Here is a 25296-nt window from a genome sequence, read left to right on the forward strand (position 1 = left end):
GAGGCATATTACTACTCCCAGAGTTTGAGCAGTGAGTCACAAAACCTTCCTGGACCAATTATAAAAGACTATCTTATCATTAAGGACACCATAGCCCCCATTCAGCCTGCCCGTATTGAGACTCCTTGTATACTGCATCTGCTTGTGTGGGGGGAGTTGCAAAAGAAAAAAACTTTCGGGAGCTTATTGTCTCCTGAAACAGTCAAAGGGTTGAGATGAAGAAAACATTTTCAGAAAAATGGAAATGTGTAAGCATTAGCATGATACAAACTAGGAAAGCAAGTCACAATCAATGGAGTATTCCAAGATGAGTAGATGAAGGGGGTTGGGTTGGCCGGCAGGAGCAACGTGAGGGGCCCTTAGGGCGGGAACCTACCGAGCAGTGCTCTGGAGGAGGACAGGACTGTGGGGTTGGAGGGAAGGAGGTGGAGGGTGTTATTTGTTGGGATATTGGTTTTGGTGGAGCATCTATTTAAAAGAATATGAACTGTGGCTGGGCACGGTGGCTCACACCTGTAATCCCAGCACTTTGGGAGGCCGAGGCAGGTGGATCATGAGGTCAGGAGATCGAGATCATCCTGGCCAACATGGTGAAACCCCATTTCTACTAAAATACAAAAATTAGCCGGGCATGGTGGCACTTGCCTGTAGGTCCCAGCTACTCAGGAGGCTGAGGCAGGAGAATTGCTTGAACCTGGGAGGCAGAGGTTGCAGTGAGCCAAAATCACGCCACTGCACTCCAGCCCTGGTGACAGAGCAAGACTCCATCTCAAAAAACAGAATATGAACTGTGAATTGTAACCACCTCTTACTAGCTCTGAGTCCTTAGGTTAATTTGCCCCTGGAAACCCCCCAATTTCCTTTGATCTGAAACAGTAATAGTTATTGGGGGAACCTGCCCCCGATAGTCATGTAGGTTCTTTTCTATTTTCCCTAAGTGTCGGCCAGTCTGAGAAATAAAGGGACAGAGTACAAAAGAGAGAAATTTTAAAGCTGGGTGTCCGGGGGAGACATTGCATGTCGGTAGGTTCTGTGATGCCCCGTGAGCCGTAAAACCAGCAAGTTTTTATTAGTGGTTTCAAAAGGGGAGGGAGTGTACAAATAGGGTGTGGGTCACAGAGATCACATGCTTCACAAGGTAATAGAATATCACAAGGCAAATGGAGGCAGGGTGAGATCACAGGACCACAGGACTGGGGCAAAATTAAAATTGCTAATGAAGTTTTGGGCATGCATTGTCATTGATAACATCTTATCAGGAGACAGGGTTTGAGAGCAGACAAGCGGTCTGACCAAAATTTATTAGGCAGGAATTTCCTCGTCCTAATAAGCCTGGGAGTGCTACAGGAGACTGGGGCTTATTTCATCCCTACAGCTTTGACCATAAAAGACAGCCGCCCCCCGAAGTGGCCATCTTTCAGAGGCCTACCCTCAGGGACGCATTCTCTTTCTCAGGGATGTTCCTTGCTGAGAAAAAGAATTCAGAGATATTTCTCCCATTTGCTTTTGACAGAAGGGAAATATGACTCTGTTCCGCCCAGCTCACCAGCAGTCAGAGTTTAAGGTTATCTCTCTTGTTCCCTGAACATTGCTGTTATCCTGTTCTTTTTTCAAGGTGCGCAGATTTCATATTGTTCAAACACACATGCTCTACAAACAATTTGTGCAGTTAATGCAATCATCACAGGGTCCTGAGGTGACATACATCCTCCTCAGCTTAAGAAGATGACGGGATTAAGAGATTAAAGACAGGCATAGGAAATCACAAGGGTATTGATTGGGCGAAGTGATAAGTGTCCATGAAATCTTAACAATTTATGTTCAGAGATTGCAGTAAAGACAGGTGTAAGAAATTATAAAAGTATTAATTTGGGGAACTAATAAATGTCCATGAAATCTTCACAATTTATGTTCTTCTGCCATGGCTTCAGCCGGTCCCTCCATTCGGGGTTCCTGACTTCCTGCAACAAATAGTCGCTATCTTTTTGTTGTGGGGATTAAAACAAATTATGCATATAAAATAGTTAGCATAGTGCCTGGCAGGTAGTCAGTGTTCAATGAATATTTGCTAATACTAATAGTATTTTTTTGACATGAGTTAAATTAAAAGGAATATTCATTTGTACCGAATCCTAGAACCTAGTGAATAGGAATTATGCATAACTCCAAACTTCTGAAAGGTCATACTTAAAGATAATAATGCTTTTCAGTTCTGCCCATAGTAGTTATCCTCAAATGTCATCCCACAGCAGTGCCCAGGTGACTTTTCAGAGAATGACTAGATGAGTATTTATGGTAAATTTTGGAGAACAAGGTCAGGCAAGAAGTGTGCAATAAGAATTCCTCATATTGGACCTCAACTTTACTTTTCAAAATGCTTTCACATGAGAGAAAGGTGAGGCCAAGGAACCAGAAAGATGAAGACCGTGATAACAGAGAACTTGAAAAAATGAAATGGGTTTGTAATGGAAGAAACAAAATACTAGAAAAATATTGACAAAGAGACATTTTAGTTTCAAAGGGCATAAACTTGGAGGGCATGAACTCAACTATATACACCTGGTAATGGATTTGATATGAACTGATGAATGCCATAAGAAAGCAGGGAAGTATGAGGGCTCAGAAATGAGTTTATAAGGCATTAATGGTGAGGCAGAGGAAGCACCAGAAAAGAGAGGGAAGGACTTGCAGCTGTGTAGAAATCCAAGCGGCTGAGAGCCCTCCCTGTCTTAGCCTGCTCCAGGTAGCTCCTGTTCATCTTGGGGGCTGAAGCAGAAACTACAGGTCTGAGCAGGTGGGTCAGCCTGAAAAGCTCACACGCTAAAGCAGGTCTGGGAGGCCAAGGTTGGCAAAGGTCCAGAGTCCAGAAGGTCAGGTCATTTGAGCAAGTGATACCAGTAAGCTAAACAGACTGGGAAGCCTGGTCTTCCAGCAGGCACACTATGTCTCTGACTTATCTGCTTCCTACTGGATATGGACAGCTCTGGTATTCCAGTATATAATTGCTTCTGAGAGAGAGAGTGGCCTTCAGATGTCCCATCTATCATGATGGGACAGAATAGAACCGCTGGGATTAGCAAGATACTCTTCCACTAAAGCTAAAGCTATCCAAGTCTCTGATAACATCAGGTAGGAAAGAAAGGAGAAAAAGGGGAGAAGTGTTTTACTTGGATCATTGATCACTTTTCCTAGAGTTGAAGCAAGGTTGAGGGTTTCAATAAGAATTGGTGATAAGAAATCAAACCGTATGGTAAGCAGGGTTTTAATTTAATTTATCTAAGGTATCATGCTTGGTACTTTAGATTTGTTATACAACTCTATCAAAACAATTTTTCTCCACATTATAGATGTGAGAAATGAAGATTCAAGGGTAAGTAAATTACCTTAGTTCTCCCAACTAATTAAATAGCAGAGTCAGGGTTTTAACACCAACAACTCTGTTTGACTGCGAAGCCTAGGGTTTCCCCACCACTCCAGACCTATAGAGATGAAAAAGGTGTGTCTCTTTTATCCAGGACTGGGATTAGTGGCTCCTCTTGAATAATAAAAAGAACGCAAGACTGGAAGTCAAAAACCATGATCCCACTAGTGCATGTAATCCACCTCTGGATTTAGATTTCTCATCTCCTTCCATCCTGGCCAATCTCTCACAGTTATAAGAATCTAGGAATGGGCTGGGTGCGGTGCCTCATGCCTGTAATCTCAGCACTTTGGAAGACTGAGGTGGGTGGATTATTTGAAGTCAGGAGTTTAATACCAGCCTGGCCAACACGGCGAAACCCCATCTCTACTGAAAATACAAAAATTAGCTGAACATGGTGGTGTGTGCCTGTGATCCTGGTTTACTTGGGGGGCTAAGGCAGGAGGATTGCTTGAACCTGGGAGGCGGAGGCTGCTGTGAGTGGAGATCACCATTGCATTCCAGCCTGGGCAACAGAGCGAGACTCTGTCTCCAACAACAACAAAAAGAATCTAGTAATGGTTTTTTTTTTTTTTCCGAATGAGAAGGTGCTTTGGTGGAGTTAAACATGAGCCTGCTGAGCATGAGGCTGTCCATTTCCAGTAGGAGGAGCAATGCAGGGCATGGTGAAAAAAGTGTGTGCTTGCCCACCAGGAGGCAGGAACAGCTCCTTTCCTCTGAGGGCTGGAAAGGAAAGTCAGCCTGCAGATGCAGTGGAATGGGCGTGTTTCAGGCAAGGACTCCATAAGGAACCTTGAAGTGATACTGAGTATGAATCATCCTCTCTGAACTGCGTCACAGAATTACCCACTGTCGGGAAACTTAAAGATAGTTTCAGTGTTTAAAAATTCTCAGGAAATTCTTTCAAATGTTCAACCCAAATTTCTCATGTTGCAATATAAGCCTATGTCATCTTCCTCGGGGATGATGAAAAAGATACGGTTGCCATTCTCAAGTTTAGTAATCTTTTAGATTCTAGGTCTCTGTTAGAAGAGTACGTTTTAAAAAATGACTGCATGGACCTTAGCTTCTCCAAGGCTGACTCATCTACTTGAAATCCTTAAAGGCAGCTTGTTAATTATTGAGAGATGGAAACTGACAGATAGGCTGAGTAGAGTCTGTTTAGTCAGTATTCACAGAAATAAACTTTTTTTCTGATATACTTTAAAAATTAATGCTTTATGCTAAAATCTTTTGCTACTGTCAATTGAAATTTGAACTTACAAATTTTCTCCCTAACTTGATTGTTTTATTAAATTGCTCTTGTTGCCAGTGTGACCCAGAGGGCCCAGTTTCCTATTTTCCCAGCTAATACTTAATACATACTGCAATGATTTAACAGATCTCATCAAAACACATGTATGTTGACTCTGCCTTTTCAGTCTGAATTTAAACTTCTCAATCTCAAACATAGACCCTCTTTAGCAATGCTGCTTCACATCAAATTAATTTCCACTTCCAAATATGTCTGAAAGTAGCAGAGACCAATGCAGGGTAACTTTCCACTGATCGTATTTGAATTCTAATCATTTATCAATAAACCTGACATGTCTCCAATTGGAGATCCATTTTGGAATTGAATTTACCTTGCAAGGGAATTGACAAGTGGTTTTGCTGCTTTTATCATTCATTTGTTAATACAGGTGAATGTCTTAATGCCCCTTTCTCCTACCCACTTAGGTCACCCTAAAGTTCTAGCTTATGCTGGGAAGTCTAGGGTGCACAGGGAGGAAAGGAGACAGGACTCATTTCTCACAAATTCCTTCGTGGCAGCATCTTACTCATATGTGTGAGTTAAGAATTGCATTTGTTTGGGAGCAATGTAGACTCCAAAAATAAAAGCCTATACAAATTAGAGCCTTTATTTTTCTTCCATGTAGAAAATGAGTCTGGTCAGTCCACGCCTTGTGTGGCATTCCATGATGTCATCAGAAACCCAGCCTCTTTCTATGTTTCTACTCTACCATCTTTAACACGTGACTTCCATTCATTACATCCCTGGTCCAGCAAGAAGTAGGAAAAATGGGAGTGGACAAAGAAGTTCATCCCTTTTAAAGACGCTTTCTCAAATGTCTCATCCAACAACTTGTACTGATGGTGTTATTGGCCAGAACTTAATCCCATGACCACACCTAATTGCAAAGAATACTGAGAAATAGTCTTTGAGTTTCATACATACATGAAAGCGTCTATTAAGGTTAGGGAGTTCTGTTACCGAAAAAGGAGGAGAGAATGGATATTGGTTAGAAAACTGGCAGCCTCTACCACACTGTGATATCCTACTTCAAATATAGCAAACCTAAAACAAAAATAAAAGAAACAAGAAATGTAAATTTCTGCATCCTCAGGGCTTCTGTTCCCTTTTTTGTTCAAAGGTATCTAGTAACGTATTTCCTGATGCCTCAGAAAATCAAAGAGGCAGGAAGCACGTGTTCTTTAAATAGTTTTTCTTACCAAAATTTCCCATGTTCCTTACCAACTGAGTTTCCCTAGTCTTTTGTTTGTAATCTGTAAGATTAAGGCAATGTGCTGTACCCTACTTTCGTTTTCTTTAGCTGAACCCTGAGACTGGTTTGAGATAAGCCCCTAGCTTTAAACTTTCTCTTTGCCTTTTATCAGTGACTGCCTTATGTGCATTGCCCTTCATCAGTGTATTTTAAGGTAATGAGCCTTATTTTTGAAATCCCTACTGATTCAGAGATAGTTGCTGGAGGGAGGAAGAGAAGTTGGGAAAACTTAGGAATAAATATTGACATCTCCCAGGGAGCACATCATTTCTAGCAGAGGGCTCTAGATGGTTTATTTTTGTAAATTGCTGGAGGAACCAAGCTCCTCTTCTTGTTTATTGTTACTGAGGGTTGGCCAGGTACCTTGTACTACATAGCACTGCACTGAACAAGGTAGACTTGTCTTTGCCTTTGAGAGGACACCACCATCAACCAAACTGGGATTGGTTTTTATTAACAAAGGTGTTAAGAACTGTGAAGAGTCAGAGATTTTATCCCACTTGGAAGCTAATGAGTTAGCCTGCCCCAGTTTCATGGATGCTAGTGGAGTATACAAGACACGGAGAAATAAAGGACAATTTATTATGTAGCAGTAGCCAGAATATTAGCATCTTTGCATCAGTTTCCTGAGCCCCAGTTCCTGTGGGGAGACATGAAAAGCTCTATGTGCCTCTTGCACACATAGGAAGTTGCTTTCAAGAGAGGAACCCTAAGCTTAGGAAGCCCAAATCTCTTATAATGGCCAGTAAGCATGCCTGTCCTTTGCTTTGGATGCAACACTGTGTTTGTTTGTTGTCCACAAACATCCTTGAAAAGATAGTCTGGAATAAAAGCAGTCAGTGCTTTTGCTCTCAAGGCCTGCAGAAATTTGAGAGACCCATGGAAAGCTGTCTCCCAAAAAGGGTGTGCTCATGATTTTGCCTGGGCTTTAGAACACTGAATTTAAATTGGGTTCTTTGTATTTAGTTTACCTGGGATCATTTCATTCTGTTCTTCAGAACCAAAGACAACCCCTCATCCTGATAAGTTACTCAACAAATACAAAATGTTACCAAGTAGACTGGTAAGAAAACATAGCTGGTTTAATATAAAAAAGGTAAATCTCTTCCAGGAAAACTATCTTTGTAAGGATCAAGAGCCTTAAAAATGTCTCTATGCTTTGACTTGTTAATTTTAGTTCTGGGAATCAAGGCTAAGACATTACCAGTTTTTAAAAGTACATATGTACACATTGTTCAATATAATAAAGTACGGTATATTTCCATGATGAATTGCTATGTACGTGTTAAAAATGGGGTTTCTTTTTTCTAATATTAATGCTATGAGGAAATAAATGTCTGTTGTGTAGTAATTGACCAAAAGTAGAATCAAATTTTGGGGATACGTTAATACATTTGGAAGATTTATACATCAAATTATGAACAGTGGTTGTAACATTGGTTGGTGAATTCTCAGTTATTCTCACTTTCTTTAAACTTTTTCTTGAATTCTACTAGTGAATATTGGTAATTAGGGGGGAAATGTGTTTTTTCTTGTATTAGTTGCACCTGTCTGGTGGAAGATAGGTGGTAGTGTCATTCTGAAACCACACTACAGTACCCAGTTTTGAAAGTTCATTAATAGATAGCGTAAATAGGAGTGCCTCATTAACATTCCAGCCAGCTTCCACTCTATGCCTGCAGTAACCTATGTGCCTGCAACTTCCTAACAACAGAAAATGCTAAAGGTACCATTTGCCCCTAGCCAGTTCCTGTTTTCCGTTTTCACACTGCTATAAAGAATCGCCAGAGATTGGGTAGTTTATAAAAGAAGAGGTTTAATTGACTCACAGTATCACATGGCTGGGGAGGCCTCAGGAAATACAGTCATGGGGGAAGGCGAAGGAGAAGCAAGTATCTTCTTCACAAAGCAGCAGGAAAGGGAGAGAGCAGGGGCAACTGCCACTTATAAAACCATCAGATCTCATGAGAACACACTCACTATCATGAGAACAGCATGGGGGAAACCGCCCCCATGATCCAATCACCCCCCACCATGTCCCTCCCCCAACACTGGGGATTACCATTCAAGATGAAATTTGGGTGGGGACACAAAGCCAAACCATATCACTAGTCTTATGAGATTGATTGTCATATCCTCTGAATCTAGAGGATGTAGAAAGGAGAAAACCAGTATTTTTGTTCATTGAGTATCTTCTGTATACCGGTATTTTATTTAATGTTCATAAAACCCAAAATGTGAGATCTAAATCTATTTTCCCCATTTTACAAATGAGAGCATTTAAATTGAAAGATTAAGTACCGGTCCAGAGTCACTTAGCTGGTACTTGCCAGTGTCTAGATTTCAGCCCGAGTATCCAGACACCAAAATCTCTGCTCTCTCAAGTGTTACCCGTAAACAAGTTTTGAAATTGTGGTATTTTATTTTATTTTTTTGAGATGGAGTCTCGCTCTGTTGCCAGGCTGCAGTGCAGTGCCGCAATCTCATCTTACTGCAACCTCTGCCTCTCAGGTTCAAGCGATTCTCCTGCCTCAGCCTCCCAAGTAGCTGGGACTACAGGCGCATGTCACCACTCTCGGCTAATTTTTGTATTTTTAGTAGAGATGGGGTTTCACCATGTTGGCCAGAATGGTCTCTATCTCTTGACCTCGTGATCTGCCCGCCTCGGCCTCCCAAAGTGCTGGGATTACAGGCAAAGTTATAGTATTTTGATTAACTATTTGGAAAGCACATTTTGGCTCGTAAGTGTACATTTAAAGCACTTTTTTGAACTTGTGCAAGCAAATAAATTAGGAAGTAGGATCAAAGCAGAGTAGGTGCATAAATGAAGGCTTATCTAACCAGGTACATTTCTCAGCATTGAGACACTCACTCAGTCTTGGTTTTGCTTTTGTTTTCTTAATATTCAGATTATAATCCATATCCAGTCAAATATGTTGGAAAACCTGATAGAGACTCTAAAAAATGCTGCAGAAGAAAATTTATCAAAATTTGTGAAAAGACGTGCGTTCTCAGAGGAAGTGGTGAGTATGCAAGTGCTGCAGAAATCATTTAAAAGTAAAAGGACGTTCTTACAAATGTCCACTAATTTCTCAATTCTAAAGCTTACTTTAAAGAAATTGCCAAATATGGCAGCTTCTCTGTTGTTCCTGTTTTAAGACTTCCATGTATATGTGCAAAGATTTTTTTTTTTCTTCCAACAGATTATATCCTCTGAAATTCTAGGAAACTTTTTCCTTTTACCTTATTCTTTTCTCCACATTGTATTCATGGGCCCTGGCTCTCTTTTTCTTCTAGATGACAATTTTACACCTTTTTCCTTTTCCCTCAAGCCTTCAATACCTTCTCCTCACTTTTCACTCTTAGTTGATCACTGTATTTCTTGTTTCGTGGAGAAAATAGAAGTAATCAGAAGAGAATGACTGCTACATGGACAGCCTCTGGCCCCTTGCCCTATGTACCCATGATGACTGGATGCATCTCTCACGCCAGGCTCTTCAGTCACACACTGGATCCCATCCCCTCTGACCCACTCCACAGCATCAGTCCAGAAGTTGACTCACTCTTTTGGGCATCATCAGTCCCTGTGGGTCATTCTTGTCAGCAAACAGTAGGATATAGTGCCTCTCATCTTAAAAAAGAAAAAGAGTCTTCTGTACAAATGAAAAGACAGACCATGTGTTTAGATAAGAAGACTTAGCCTCATAAAAACTCACTTTTTTTTTCAAGTTACTGTGATAATGTAATAGGACTCCAATAAAAATATCACTTTGTTTTTTCTGTAAAGGTTAGTCGAAAGAACAAACAAGACTAGCTAGAAAAACCCTGTGAAAGAGGGGCAGTAAGAGTTGCTAGGTCTAGCAGATATCAAAGCATGTTAAAGTTTCTATAACTCAAACTGTGGCTTAGGACATGAATAGGGCAGCTAATGGGACAGAATAGAAAGTCCAGATACAGACCGAATTGCAGATACAAATTTAGTGTAACATAGAGACAAGCATCTCAAATCAATCTAAGTGGATAGACTAGTAAGAAGTAGTACTAGGATAGGTAGAGAGCCAACAGAAAAAGATAGAGTTGTATATATTCTTATACCACAAACCAGGATACATTCCAAATGGATGAGAATTTAAATTTTTAAATTGAAACACAAGTACTAGATATAAACATTAGTAGATTCTTTAATATCCTGGGAGTGGAAAAACTTAGCTTTCAGTCAAAATCCAAATCAGTAAAAGAAGTGATAAATTTGACTAAATAAAAATGTTAAAACCTGTTTTTTTGTGTGGCAAAAAGTCCACAAGCAAAGTCAAGAGATAAGTAATCAATTTTTAATCATACTGACAAAAGGCTAACTAGCCCTAATATTTCAAGAGCTCTTTTTGAGGCCAGGTGCGGTGGCTCATGCCTGTAATCCCAGCACTTTGGGAGGCTGAGGCAGGCAGATCATGAGGTCAGGAGATCGAGACCATCCTGGCCAAGATGTAACCCTGTCTCTACTAAAAATATAAAAATTAGCTGGGTGTGGTGGTGCACGCCTGTAGTCCCAGGTACTCAGGAGGCTGAGGCAGGAGAATTGTTTGAACTAGGGAGGCGAGATTGCGCCACTGCACTCCAGCCTGGCAACAGAATGAGACTCCATCTGAAAAAAAACCAAAAAAACTCTTTTTGAAAATTCTGAGAAAAGAACGAACAACCCTGAAGAAAAATGGGTAAGAGATGTGGACGGAATTTACTAAAAATGAATTGTGTATGGCCTTTAAACTTTTGAAAAGATTCTCTTGCACATATCAAGAAAATGCTAAATAAAACTACCCTATGATATTTCTCTTGAATAGAAATCTGCAAGTTTGCCAGCCTACTTGGTTGGTGAGGCTCTGAGGAAATGGGCACTATCATCTGATGCTGCTAGAGGGAATACAGATTGGTACACTACAAATAATGTCACCCTTTGACTCAATCCTCCCACTTCTTGGAGTATATTCTGAAAATATACTGGCAAATATAAAGAAGTTGTATGTACAAGGCTATTTGTTGCAAGCCAATTTGTAATAACAGCAGACTGGAAAAAAGCCCAAATTTCCATCACTAAAGGACTAGTTGTACAAATTAGGGTCTGTTCGTACAAAGGACTGCTATGTAACTCACAGTAAATAAGGAACAGCTACATCATATATTGCTATGGATTACCAGTTATATGGATCACTTAAATATGTTTTTAAGTGACAAAAGCAAGATGCAAATGGGTATGTGTAGTATGCCTTAAGAAGGCGGGACCACATAGTTATTTTTATATATTTATGTTTTTGAAAAACACTACGATGGAAAAAACAAAACTTAAGTGGTTATGTTGATTTCTTTTTCAGATCTTTTTTTATAGAAATACTGCTGATTTTTGTATGTAAATTTTGTAACCTGCAGCTTTACTGACTTTATCAGTTCTAAAGGTTTTTTTGATTGAGTCTTTAGGAACCACAGTTAATTATTATGCATATTTCAAAAATGCCAAAGAAGTAGATTTTTAATGTTTCACCGCAGAAGGCACATTGATAGGTGATGGATAGTTTTGTTAGCTTGACTGAATCTTTCTACAGTATACACATAGATTGAAACATCACATTGAACTTTATAAATATACACAATTATTATTTGACAATTAAAATAATTGACAAATTATTTTTTAAATTTAATTTTAAAAAAGAAACAAAAGTTTTGAAAGTGAAAGTGAGGGACGAAGCATGACTTCTCCGAATGTACTTTGTTTATATATTTAACTTAGGAACCATGTAAATGCTTTGCAGAACTGTAAAGCAGAGTTAAATAAAAATGAAGAGAAAAAGCAGTTCCTAAAAATTGAAAGGGAAATGAAACAAATGAACCCATGTATCACATTGATGGCTTAAGTACACAAATTGGAATTCTTGTAGATCATTTGAAATACAGTAATTTGTACATCTCTCATAACATATAACTTAAGGTGAAAAAAAGTGTAAAGAAATTGTACGTTATTGACAGTGATCATATTGTTAGTAATAATACTGATACTGTCATTGTGACCAACCAAGCGGCCTGTTGGTTGGTCCTCCCTTCCTCCCTCATTTCTCCTGCCTTTCTCTTTTATAGTTTGGTCCAGGCTGATGGCTGAGACAGCAGGATTGGCACTAGAGGGCAGTGGCTGCTTCCTCCTCCTGCCACAGTCGCCTTCCCAGCCCTGTTCCATTTCCTCACTTCCACCCAAAGGCTTCTTCCTGCTGATAAAAGGGAGCTTGTCAGGAAAATGACTAAACTGGATATGGTTGATTTAACGCTTCTTTCTATTTGCAGTCTTAGCTCTGTGTAGGCTGTGATCCACCCAACCCTTTTGGGTTAAGTTTAGAAAAGTAGGGAAAGTAGAAGCATGAACAGGTTTTAAAGTGCATAGTCACGTGTGCATGTGTACATGTGAAATACAACTTTCCTTTTCTCAGCAGCATTGATGTTAACAACCATTCCTTAGACCTGATTCATCAATACATTGTTACCCATATATATGGCTAAAGCACCCAAACAAATTTCATATTGAAAAGTACTCATATAAGACTCTTTTACTTAGAAAATGAACCCTCTAGTTCAGTGTCTTCCCCCTGATTACTGTGGGACCACTCAAGGAACAGCTTGATGAGAAGTGGATTGATTCATGTAACTCCAGTAGCTTTTGAGCTAGTTCTAAATATATATGTGTGAGATTGCAAGTGGAGTCCTATATTGTAAAAGTCTGCATTTTACAAATGGTGCATTTAATGTTTATGCCAGCAGTTATTTAAAAAGTGTTATGTAGGGAGATAAGACTATAAACTATCATAGGTGCTATTATACCACCACAGGACTATTGAAAAGAATTGCTGATTTATTTTTGTAGTTATGTAACAGAACTGTTACAGTTTTTAGATCAAAATTACCTCCAGCTTGGCATGTTTGCTCTGCTGCTTTTAGAAGCCATATGCTGCACATTAAGTCATTTTCACCTTGAACATGAGGACTAAACAAGCTATTCTTTTTTAAGAACATTAAGAAGTGCTTAAGCTGCTTGTCCGCAGGCATGGTTGGGAGCCCTTGTCTAAAAGGAAGATGTGCAGGTGCAAACAGTATTATATATTTGGAAGAGGTGGAAGAGGGGCAAAGGATTTGTTAGGAAGCTTGATCCCAATTAAATTCCATCAAGAAATGTGTTGAGATTGTACCCTTGATAAGGATTGAACTAAGTAAAATACTGATTTTATTCAGAAAGCAGCTTCACATTCTCCATTGTAGTTCACCCATTTTTGGGGTTAAATACCATCATATACCTGTGACTATACTACGTATGCCTCTAGCCTAGACCTCTCCTTCATGCCCCAGACTTGTATATCCAACAACCTTCTATACCCATTTGGATGGTTCACAGCCATCTCAATTACGTCCAAACAGAGCTCTTGATTTTCCCTTCCAAATCTCGCCTCCCTGTCTTCTCTATCAGGAAATGGTAGCACCCGTCATCCAGCTATTAAAGCCCCAATTGAGAAGATAGCTTTGACTCCTCCCTTTCCTTCACCCATTCAAAAATAAGTCCTTTCAGTGTAAACTCCAAAATATACCTCACATAAGTGTACTTCTCTTTCTTTTCTGTACCTTTCCCAATCTCAACTACCATCCTTTCTTATCTGGGATATGATGTGGGCCTCCAGAATAGTCTCCACATTTCTGTACACTCCAGTTCATTCTCTGCAACTTTTTAAACAGAAATGAGATCATGTCCCACTTTAGATGCTCTGATGGCTTTTTTAGAATAAATTTCAAAAAACTTATTGTGGAATATATATAAAGCCCTATGTAATTTGGCCCTGCCTCCTCCTGCTGTAATCATTACATTGAACAAATTTGATTCCACTGGTATATGACCTCCTTTACTTGGTTTGTTTCATTATATATGATGTGTTATTTGAACCCTCCTTTTTTTATATTAGGTATGATTTTCAAGTACTAATTTTGAATTTTGTGTGTAGCTTTTGGAATCCCTCATAGTAATACTTCTGTCTGTGTGCCCCAGTACCCTGGTTTTCACCATTTTAGGTATATACCATACTTTTTTTTTTTAAGACTCACTCTGTTGCCAAGGCTGGAGTACAGTGGCACGATCACAGCTCACTGCAGCCTCTGTCTCCTGGGCTTAAGTGATCCTCCCACTACACCAACTAATTTTAAAAAAAATTTTTTTACAGACAAATTCTCATTGTGTTGCCTAGGCTGGCCTAGAAATCCTATGCTCAAGCAATCCTCCTGTCTCAGCCTCCAAAATTGCTGAGATTAAAGCATAAGCCACCTCGCCTGGCCTACCATACATTTTTGTTCGTGTCCATTTCTTTTTCTTAGGGTTATAGTAAGAACAAGGAAGAAATCTTGCAGAGATGTAATGATGTGTTCTTGCTTTTTTCCAGCTGGCCAAAGTGAGGGAAAAAGTGAAGGATGTGCCTGCCCTTGTGGCCAAATTTGATGAGATCTATGGGACACTGCACATCACTGGCCAGATCACCACTGATTCTTTGGATGCTGTGCTCTGCTACACCCCCAGGGACAGGAAATCCCACACATTGCTATTAAACAAGAAGATGGTCAGCCGTCGCACCTTCCAGCCACTCAGCCAGTCCCTGTTGGCTGAGTAACCCTGGTTTCAGTCCACCTATGGATCTGAGGGGCCTGCTTCTAGTGAGTTACTGTCTTTCCTGAGAAGCCAGGCATCGCACTTCAGCAGACAGTGTGCTGACACTTGGTCTTCTCCTGAAATTCCCAAATTCACTGAATGGTACCATGCCGATCTCTGAGAAGTTATGTTGCAGCACTGTGAAGGTCTAGATGCAAGCTTGGCTCCCTCAGAAAGGCGCTTCCCTTTTGCATGGCTGAGGATCCTTGAAGGAACATGGTCAGTCTCCAGTTCAGCTTCCGGCACCAGAGTGGAACCCAGTAAGCACCATCAGGAATGAATTTCACTACAAGTGTGGACAACTCTGATTTTCAAAGGAGTAGTTACTTGCAAATTATATCCTTGCTGAATTCAGATCTGAAACCCTATTTTACCATGTTAGAAAACAGCCCAGGATTTTCTCATTGCTCTGCCGTCATATATGTCTATGACTTGAGCCCTCATTTTTCCATCTGCAAAACAATAATGCCTATGTGTATTTGCATATAGATTTGAAATCTTCATTCAAGGTTTAGTAGGATCAGATTTTCTCAAAAACAAGAGAAATAAGGTTCATAAGCAAACTTGATGGGATTGTGGTTGTTTTGTTTTCTCAGCAGCACAAACAAAACCAGAATTTAGTGTTTAGGACTGCTGAGTAAGCCAAATTTAAATGACTACTGCTTTGATCATGGGTAAGCCATGTGCTTTTCAAAATAAGTGCCACTAAAAACCACATAATGCTTAGGTTTCTATGTGGATAATAAATATTTAGCCCTATAGTTTACCTTATTTGTTAATGATTTTTCTCTCTTGAATGCCTCATATTAAAAAAAAATGTGCCATGAGAGCAGTTCAAAGCTGCTTCATACTTATGATGGTCTGAAATACAGTATGTGTTGAATTTTACTTTATCTGGTCACCAGTAAGCAGAAGATACACAGTGACCCCACCTCCCTTGCTCCTTTTGTTTCAGAAAGCCCAGAGGTTGCTCAGACCTCAGGAGCTGTCTGCCAAGATTGCTGCAGACTCTTCATTGCCACCTGTAAAACTAAGACTGTTCACTTGGTGGTTGTTCTGAGGCAAGGATTATAGAATCAGAAATTGTAGACTAGGAGAAGTCTTCTGAGTCTCCTAATTAATTCCTTCATCTTTCAGGTTGAGGAAACGATCCATGCAAGACAGGCCCAATCTCAACTGTAGACTGTGTCCCGGTAAGAGAGTCACAGCTTCAGGTGTTTGCTGAATCCAGGTCTGAGATCACAATCTCACCTGAGGACAGGATCCACATATGAGAGTCACACACTGGCATAATTGATTTGTGGTAGAGTTGAGATTAGAATCCAGATTCCTAGTCTAATATCCTTCCCACTATACTACATTGTCTCTTTTCAGAGGAGAAAAAGGAGCAGCTCTTAAGAAACAGAATAACAAGGGCCCCCATGACTGTGTGGCCCTGGGCATCCTCAGTTTCCTCATTTGGTAAATGGGGATAATAGTACCTGCCTCTTAGGCTTGGTGTGAGGATGAAATGAGATAGGGAATAAAAAGCAAGCAGATAGTGGCTGGCACATAGTACATGCAATATGTTCGAAACTAGTTAAGGAATTATAAAAACAAATGAGTTCTTCCTTCTGCTCAAAAATATTGAATTTCTTTTCCTTGTGCTCTGTGAAACATTGAACAGCCCCATTTAGAGAAACAAATTCTCTGCCCTGATAGAATCCTAATGGTTTCTGTATGTGTCTGGTGTTTTGCACATGCAAAAAAAAAAAAAAAGTGCTTGGATTTCTCCACTTTCAGTCTTAGGGAATAATAGGGCATGCTTCCTGTCCCCTCAACTTACTTTTCATCTTCTCCAACTCTCACAGTTCAAATGGCTCCAGTGCTGTGAGTGAGTGTAGCCTTGGTTGTTAGCTAACAACCGTTCATTAGCAAAATAACCAAATTTTGTGAGCAGTAAATAGCAACAAGCTTCCCAATCCCTGCTGCCCTGAGCAGCAGGTGGCTGCTTCTCAGCCGACTGGAAAAACTGGTCCATTCCACCTGTTCCCAGAAACCTTAGTACAGAGGTAACTATATGCATAATGTTCACCCCAAAGTAATAGATGATTTTAAAGTCTTAAAAATCCAATAAAAAAGTGTTCAGTATAGGTTATGATGGGCATTTCATTCTTTAAAACTCAGTAATTCCTTTGAAAAAATGGTGTTTCTTTATAAGCAGTAGTTTGCCTATATCATTTACTTGTTTTTTTCTGCTTTGGGTTTTTTTTTTTTTGAGACACAATTTCACTCTGTCGCCCAGGCTGAAGTGCAGTGGTGTGATCTCAGCTCACTGCAACTTCTGCCTCCTGGGTTCAAGCAATTCTCATGCCCCAGCCTCCCAAGTAGCTGGGAATACAGTTGTGTGCCACCACACTGGCTTATTTTTTGTATTTTTTTTAGTAGAGATGGGGTTTCACCATGTTGGCCAGGCTGGTCTCTAACTCTTATCCTCAAGTGATCTGCCTGCCTTGGCCTCCCAAAGTGCTGGGATTACAGGCATGAGCCACCACACCTGGCCTACTTATCCCATTAACGAAAATATTTGATTGGACAGAACATCTTATTCCTTAACTCCGTTATGTGCTTTTGTAGATTGTTTTTACTTACTATAGATGTCTGTTGTTCCAGAGTCCCAGAAATCAGTATGGTGAGTTCAGCACAGTTACTAGAAGGAGACAAAAAGATATCTTCTTAATTAGGTGATATCAGGGATAGTTCTGGTTATTGATTGCTGTGTGGAAAACACTCCAAAACTCAGTGACTTTAAACAACACCAGTCATTGAGTTATTTCTCATTATCCTAAGTACTGACTGGGCTCAGCCAGACAGTTCTTATTCAGGTTCTCATGCAGTTATAGTCATCATCAGATTGTGGCCGGGACTGGAATAATCTCAAAGGCTTCCTTAGTATTTCTGGCAGTTGATGCTAGGACCTCAGCTAGTGCTGGGGCTGGAACATATCTACACATAGCTTCACCACAGCATGGTGGCTAGGTACTATGAGTGACTGTCCCAAGAGGACCAGGCAGAAGCAGTTACATTTTATGACCTAGTCTCAGAAGTCACATAATATCACTTCCACTAAAGTCCCAAGCCCCCCCAGATTCAAATGGAAGGAGCATATATCCCATCTCAGTGGTAGGAATTTCAAAGAATAAATTCTATGAAACTGTCATAGATAGTCTGTTTTCTCCCCTGTTTAAAACCTCCTGAGGACCACACATGCTTCTGGATAAAGCTCAGGCTCTTCAACATGGTTTAGAAGGTCCTTCCTAATCTGGCCCACATTTGTCCATCCAGCTCCAACTCTTGCTACTCTACGCCCGTCTTCCCCTCTTGTGGAATGGCTAACTCCTACTCATCATTCAGGTCTCAGCTTAGACATCTTTTCATCTGAGAAGGCTTTCTGGTCTAGCTCACCTGGTTAGGTGAACTCCCCATGTGCCCCATGTACCTCATTTATCAAAGTGCTTATCATATGCCTGTCACCGTCTGTTTTCTTCACTAGACTCAGGTGCCATGTCTGTCCTTTCTGCTCTGTTTGCTGGGTGCCTAGCATGGTAGGGAATGTATCAGAGGATTAGTACTTATTTAACTCATCAGCTCATTTAACTATATTGTATAACAATGTTGGTGGTCATATTAGTCCCCCATGGACAGCTTTTCCTCTCTAATACCATACACTCAGTGCAGGGTCTGAATGTCCCCCCAAACTCATATGTTGAAATCCAAATCCCCAAGGTGTTGGTATTAGATGATGTAGCCTTTGGGAGGGAATTAAGGTGGTGCCCTCATGAATGGGATTTGTGCCATTATAAAACAAGCCCAAAGAAATTTGGTCGCCCCTTCCTTTAATCGAGGACATGGCAAAAAGCCACTGTCTATGAACCAGAAAGTGGGCTCTCACTAGACACCAAATGCCGGCGTCTTGTTCTTGGATTTCCCAGCCTTCAGAACTGTGAGAAATATATTTCTGTTATTTATAAGCCACCCAGTTTTTGGTGTTTTGTTATAGCAGCCTGAAGAGACTAAGACAGCCAGTCCCAACCTTCCACATTTAGACCTGACTCCAAGTTTTGCTCAGCCCACTGTGTATCCCTTCCTCCTCCCAACTAAAGTGTCCCCACTCTCTATCCTGTTCTGCCTATTATTCAAGGTCTAACTCGTGTCACTTTTTCAGTGAGGCATTTGCAAGCTCTTTAAATCCTCAAGGATTCTCCATTCATTCACCATATCTATTTTGAGAATCTACAAAGGACAAGGCACTACAAAAGACTCTACATGCCACAGGGAAAAGACAGAAAAGATCTCTGTCCCAACACAGAAAATTTTAGCCTGCCACGTTGACTCCCAGGGACCTTTTTGTTTCTGTAGGAGATGCTCATTACAGAGTGGTCAAATTCCTACTGAAGAATGGACTTGGTTGTGAAATAAAACAATCCTGGGCCATATTTGTTGATAGTTTTGTTGAGGATGATTCATGAAGTAAATACAAACTTTAACTACTCATAATGAATATTGTTGGGATATTATAATGAGGAGATAAGGATGTACCTGCTACAATTCGGGTAGGCAAAAATGTAGGCTTCTCTATTTATTTGCAGTGAACTAAAACTTCTTATGAACTCTGGTTATACTGAAAACAGGAGTCATGGGAGACTTGATCCTGCTTAAAGGATATTTTAGTCTTTGATTTCTTTGAGGTAAATGTTCAATCTTTTTGCGTATCTTCCTCCTACCTTTTCCTAGCCAAGATGATAGCTGAGTATAAGGCTGTGGCTCTTAAACCTGAACAGGCATCAGAATCACTTGGAGAGCTTGTTAAAATACAGATTGATGGGCTCCACCCCCAGAATATCTGATTCCATACATATGAGTCAGGGCCCAAGAATTTGCATTACAGATGCATTCTCAGATGATGCTGTTGCTAGTCTGGGCAACACACTTTAAGAATAGTTGGTATAACAGAAAGCTTGTGTGTCTCTGTGGACAGGAGTTGTGGGCTTCAGATTCATCCTCTGTGTCCTCTGGTCTCAGTTGTGAGGAGGGGGAAGAGTGGGAAGTCTGGCCTTGTCTCTGGACTCCTGAGTAAATAATGTGCTGAGGTAGTGTTGGGCCCAACAGGCCTTTTAGAGGGTCATGCCAGCACCCACTGCTGAGGTCTGTAGTCTCTGCCGTCTGCCCTACACATAATAAGTACCTTTCCTCTGCTGTTCTCTCATGCTGACCCCAAGCCCACCAATGAATTAATTGAATCAAGAGTTCCAAGGCATTAGGATTTAAAGACAATGAAAAATATATCCATTTATTTTTTTCAAATATACATAAAGAAATCCATGCAAACTAAGGCCAGTTGTGGCAAAACTACATGAGACTTGACTAAAATAACCCACAATTCACATTTCCTTCATAACATTTCTACCTATAAATTTGATTCAGAGAAATTACACTTCATAGATAAACTAACCATAAAAAAGATTATAGCGGCAAAAGCTATCATCAGTAACATTTGATATGCATAAGAAACTGTGAGGAACCAAATCATGGTAAAATTGATTCTAGGGAAATGATTTCACAAAAATAAAAGTGAAATGATATTTTTTAAAAGGAAGTGGTTCAACTGTATTGCATAGAAAATGAATCAAGGAATTACATTGGCTTAAATGGCATTAGCTCAAAAAAGTGTTCTCAAAAATTAATGGAAATTGGTGTATTCTGATTGAGATATGTTTTATTCAATAACATGGAGTCAAAACAAGAAGATTTTTAAAATGTCCTCTGTTCCCATGGAGCTTGCAGAACAACAGACATCAAAAAGATAACTGGACAAATGACCACATGATTGCAGTTGGGATAAGTGCTAAGTCTAGGGTAATCTTCATATCACCTTGTGGCATGTATAAAGGAAGACCTTTTGCTGGTATTTTGTAAAGCCAGTTGTCTGTGTCATTTATTTTAATACGTAAAGTACACTGCCTTATATTGTTACAGATCTTTTTCTCCATATCTGGTCTCTCCTGAAGAACAGAGTATTCTACATTTGTTTTATATGACCCCAAGGTGCTTATGTTGCATATTATTTATATATTTAATGGGTTCTTAGTATTTTTTGAAAGAGTGATTTCATTAATTAACGGCAGATTTTAGTTAATATGTACAGTCTGCCACAATATACTTTAGGCACTTCACAGTTTTCTCATAAACTGGTTGCTGTTTCTGTCCCGGTTTTACATATGACAGAGCCAAGACACAGACAAGTAGAATGACTTGCCTGTGTGGGGGTCCTGGGTTGGCCAGTGCATTCATGTACTGGACCAGAGCCCCTGTATCTTGCAGTAATGTATCCATGGGAGTTTCCCCCCAGACATTCCAAGCACACAGCTAATCTGACAAGTGATTTGGCGAGGGGTTGGGGGAGTAGGCGGTGGGCACAACGGTTCCAGGTGACTTTCAAGTTGCTAATGAAAGAGGATCAAAGCGCTGCTGAACTGCTCACCTCCCCACTTGGCCTGCCTTGCCCAGCTGACTTTCTTCCAAGGGCCTCAGTGGCAGCATTACCACAGCCATTAAAGATGGGGATGGGGAAAGAAGGCCCAGAGGGAAAGGGAACCACATGCTTACGTGCTAGTCACTGCCCTGCAGCTGAAACACTGCAGAGCTGGCTGCTGTGGCATAGGAGAGGAAGGCCTCATTTAATCAGGAGAAGAAAGAGAACCAGGGGCCTCTGAGATGGCCTGCCAGGCATCACGGTCTGTGAACTGCAGGACTGCCTGGAAATGCATTGTCAGAGTAGAGTGATGCTTTGTAAATCTCTTGTCTTCCCTAATTCCTTTTTCCTGACGGAAGTCAGGCCAAGATGCTCACCCGGAAGAGCACAGCATCACCCTGTCTTTCAATCCCCAAAGTAGCCCTTACCCCTAGACAGCAACATCATCTGTTACAATTGACAGCACGAAGGAAGGCATAACCCCTGCAAAGGGACTGCCCTACAACTCAATTTGATTTTGAATCCACAAGTGCAAGTCTCATTCCTGGTAACTAATAGTAACAGAACCTGCTGATGTATTCTACCGCATCCCAGGGAGACTCATGTAGCCATGAAGATTGAAGAGGATTAAGTTAACCTTCCGTTTTATAGCTGGAAATTACTGGGTTGATGTCAGGTAGGGTGAGGAGTATGTTCTGGTTATAGCTGGTAGCAAGATGGCTGCATGCATCATGAGGCTTTGGCCTAAAAAGCTTGTCATTATATAAAAAAGCTGTAGAGAGCAGAGGAAATGTCATTTCCAATTTAGAGGAGCATAATTGATTTTTGACAGATTGGTCCTTAGGTGATACAGAATTCAACAAAAATGGGGCTTATAAAAAGCCAGGGTTCATAAAATTACAAAGATTATAGACAAAAATAGATAACATATAAGACTTACCAGCTGGGCAAGGTAGCTGAAGCTTGTAATCCCAGCACTTTGGGAGGCCGAGGCAGGCAGATCACCTGAGGTCAGGAGTTCTAGACCAGCCTGACCAGCATGGTGAAACCCCATCTCTACTAAAAATAGAAAAAAATTAGCCAGGTGTGGTGGCGGGCGTCTGTAATTTCAGCTACTCAGGAGGTTGAGACGGTTGAGAATTGCTTGAACCCGGGAGTGGAGGTTACAGTGAGCCTAGACTGCGCCATTGCACTCTAGCCTGGGTGACAAGAGCGAAACTACGTTTCAAATAATAATAAGACCATTTGCCAGGTCCTGTGCAAAGCACTCTATCTCATTTAATCTCTAGGAAACCCCATAAAGTACTATTATCCCATTTCACAGATAAAGAAACTGAAGCTCAGAGACGTTTAGTTGCTTGCCTGTGGATATAACACTAGAGAGTGGGAGAGCACAGTATTTGAACCCAGGAGGTCTGATGCTGGAGGTCATGTTTTTAACCCCATCTCTGTATTGCCTGCCCAAGTGCTGGCTGTGTGCATGTATTCTCAATAATCCCTGGCCAACTTCCTGCTTTGCTGTCAGTAGCAGAGCTGAGGAACTTACAATTGACGGCAGAGGGCGTCCAGAGTCACTATTTTTAAAAGGTGCTAGTTTTCAAAAGCATTTCTGGAATTCAGAGAGAACAGAGGTCCACATAGCAGGCTAGACAGGAAAGGTAGTTGTAGATAGACTTTAGGGAATATATAGAATATTGCCTTCACGCAGGTTAAGAAATATTTAGTGTTGAAAGGATACTTTTAAAAGAGAGAAAGCAGTAAAGTTGATCCTCTACAGAAAGTAGACCAACGTAAGTATCATGCAATGTGTCCATGTGCGTGTACACGCGAGCACACATGCACACACACATTAGATGTTTTGTGAGAAAACATACACTCAGTTTCTTAAGAAAGAAAAAGGATGGTCATTTGTCTCACTTGGGAAAGGGTTTCCTCCCAAATTGAGAAGGAAAATTCCCCCAATTAACTGTTTGCCTTTATTAACTAAAATCACATTTGTGTGTGAAAGAAGTAAAAAGGAATTAGGATCTTGGTTATTTTGATTGTCTCTCTACCCTTCCAAATTCATCAAATGATAGTCAACCTGACTGTCTCTTCCTGCCATCATCAGGAATGACTAATCTTGGAGCGTTCTCCATTTAAGTGAGGGAAATGTTGGCTTCCCGGTGTATTTATCACTGCCCATCTCTAAGAATAGGTCAAAGATGAAATTCCCATTATCATGAGCCTTTAATATATATTGAGACTTCACAGAGCACTAACTATACTGGGGCTGGGATGGGGATTCTGATGAGAGATATCCCTGACAGAGACCAGAGCTCAGGAGGAAGAAAGGACAGATGCCCTTGTTCAAGATGACTTCTTCATGGGCATCGATAGATACATTCTTGAAAACCACCCAAAATACCTGAAGGAGACCCTAGTGCAACTGTGCATTGTACAACAACTGATGGGGTAAAAGAAACAAACTGTTAATGACTCTAAACAATGTGGCCTGCAGAGTTGGTGTGGTTTGGCCACACCAGCTCAGGGATAAAGGTACTAGAAAAAATCCTGGGGAAAATCCTATTGTACATATTCCTTACATAATGTCTGTGATTTACCTCACTTATCAAATGAAAAAAAACCAAAACACCTGGTTGATGGCCATTTGGTCAAACACCTCTAGGAGTCTGGAGTTGAGTGGCCAGAACTCAGTCTTTCTTTACATGCTGTGTTAAGCAGGCTTTTATCTCATTCAAGTGTTAGAGGTGGAGTGAGGAACACAGTTAGGCTGTGTTCTACTGCACTGCATAGGGAGGCAGGGTATCACCCAGGCACAACACCCACTTTGCAAGTAAATAATCAGTAGCATGAAGCTCACTCCTCTAGGACCCACCATGACAAAGTGGAGAGCTGGGCGGTTAACCAGTGAACCAATTGAGTGGCTCTGGGCACCTATACCCCTTTCATTCCACAGCCTGTGATACACCCTTAGAGTCAAAATATCAAATTCAGTGGGCCACGAGTCTTGCCCAAAAGTATAAATCTTTTTTTCATATGGACTATTTGGGTCTGTTTTCAAAAATCCCTTTTTCTTCTCCAAACTATCTCAATTCCACATTTCACTTTGCAGGTGTAGACATGACTTTTAGGTTGTTGATGATTTAATGCTATTGAAATGTTCTTAGATGCAAAACACCTAGATAGATGCAGAGTGGGGGACAAAGACAACCAGCACATTGCTAAGCCCAAGTAGCAAATTTCCTGACCCCATTTTAAAGGTTCTGAGACAAATAGGCGGAATAGGTCCCCATGTCTTTGAGTAGAAGAGTTGGCAAGCAAGCTGGACTAGAATGGGCCGTGTGCAATTTTGCCGTCTGTTCACATTTCAGATAAACTAATGTGTTATGATTTTTTTTCCTCCTTGAATTTTACTTCCTCTTTCTTCTTTCTCTGTTCTTCTATTTTGTGTCTTCCCTGTCATTTTGTTAATGCTTCTCTCTTTGAAAAAAAATATTTTAGGTCCCTTTTTCGGGTTCTTTTGTGACAGAGCTTGGCTTCCTGTGTTCTCACTCTTTCACTCACTGACTCAGAGTAGAGGCTGCTTTACTGGAACTTAGGAGAAGCCAGAGGTTTGCTTTCAGTCCTGTTTTCTCCCGAGCCTAAAACTCTTATTTCAAGGGAGAAGATGTGTAGGCCAAGTTGAGAAAAGTAAGCAACAAGCCTAAAAATCATTTTCCCCAGCAGCTGCCCTTGGGCTACATCCTGTAGAAAGGTGACAGGGACACTTGGAGCTGCCAATTTCCTCCCCAAATGTGTCTCCCAATGCCCAGCATCTTATGCAGCCTTTGACATGAGTAAAGTCCCTCAAGGTAAGCCATGGGAAAGATCAACCTACTACAACCATCTTTTACTGCAACCCAAGGTACATTTTAACTTTCCCAGTTTGTTTGAAGGAGAATATTAACAAATATTAGCTTTTTCCCCTGGAAAACATAGAGGAAAGATTAAAAACAGAAAAATGTTTGCCAATTCAATATTTCCAGGCCTAATATTCAGATACCTCCTAATAACAATGAACTTTAGATGTAGGTTTAAAGTCCAACTCTGGAGCTGCATG

General features: G+C 40.6%; 1 protein-coding gene across 4 annotated transcripts in view; it reads left to right on the top strand.

Moving 5' to 3' along the window:
• The window catches only part of PTCD2 (pentatricopeptide repeat domain 2), a 48286-nt gene extending 23699 nt beyond the window's left edge, over positions 1-24587 (top strand). For 2 of the 4 annotated variants that reach the window (XM_012497337.2, XM_030798082.1), the window contains 2 exons: positions 8877-8990; positions 14421-15571. In XM_012497337.2, coding sequence (XP_012352791.1) covers positions 8877-8990; positions 14421-14645 — 339 coding nt within the window. In that variant the 3' untranslated portion in view covers positions 14646-15571. Of the gene's footprint in view, positions 1-8876; positions 8991-14420 lie in introns of all 4 variants that reach the window. The other 2 variants (XR_004026693.1, XM_003266045.2) reach the window with 2 other exon arrangements.
• The last annotated feature ends 709 nt before the right edge of the window (positions 24588-25296 follow it).

This window comes from Nomascus leucogenys, chromosome 18, assembly GCF_006542625.1.
Source record: "Nomascus leucogenys isolate Asia chromosome 18, Asia_NLE_v1, whole genome shotgun sequence".
NCBI classification, from domain to species: Eukaryota; Metazoa; Chordata; class Mammalia; order Primates; family Hylobatidae; genus Nomascus; species Nomascus leucogenys.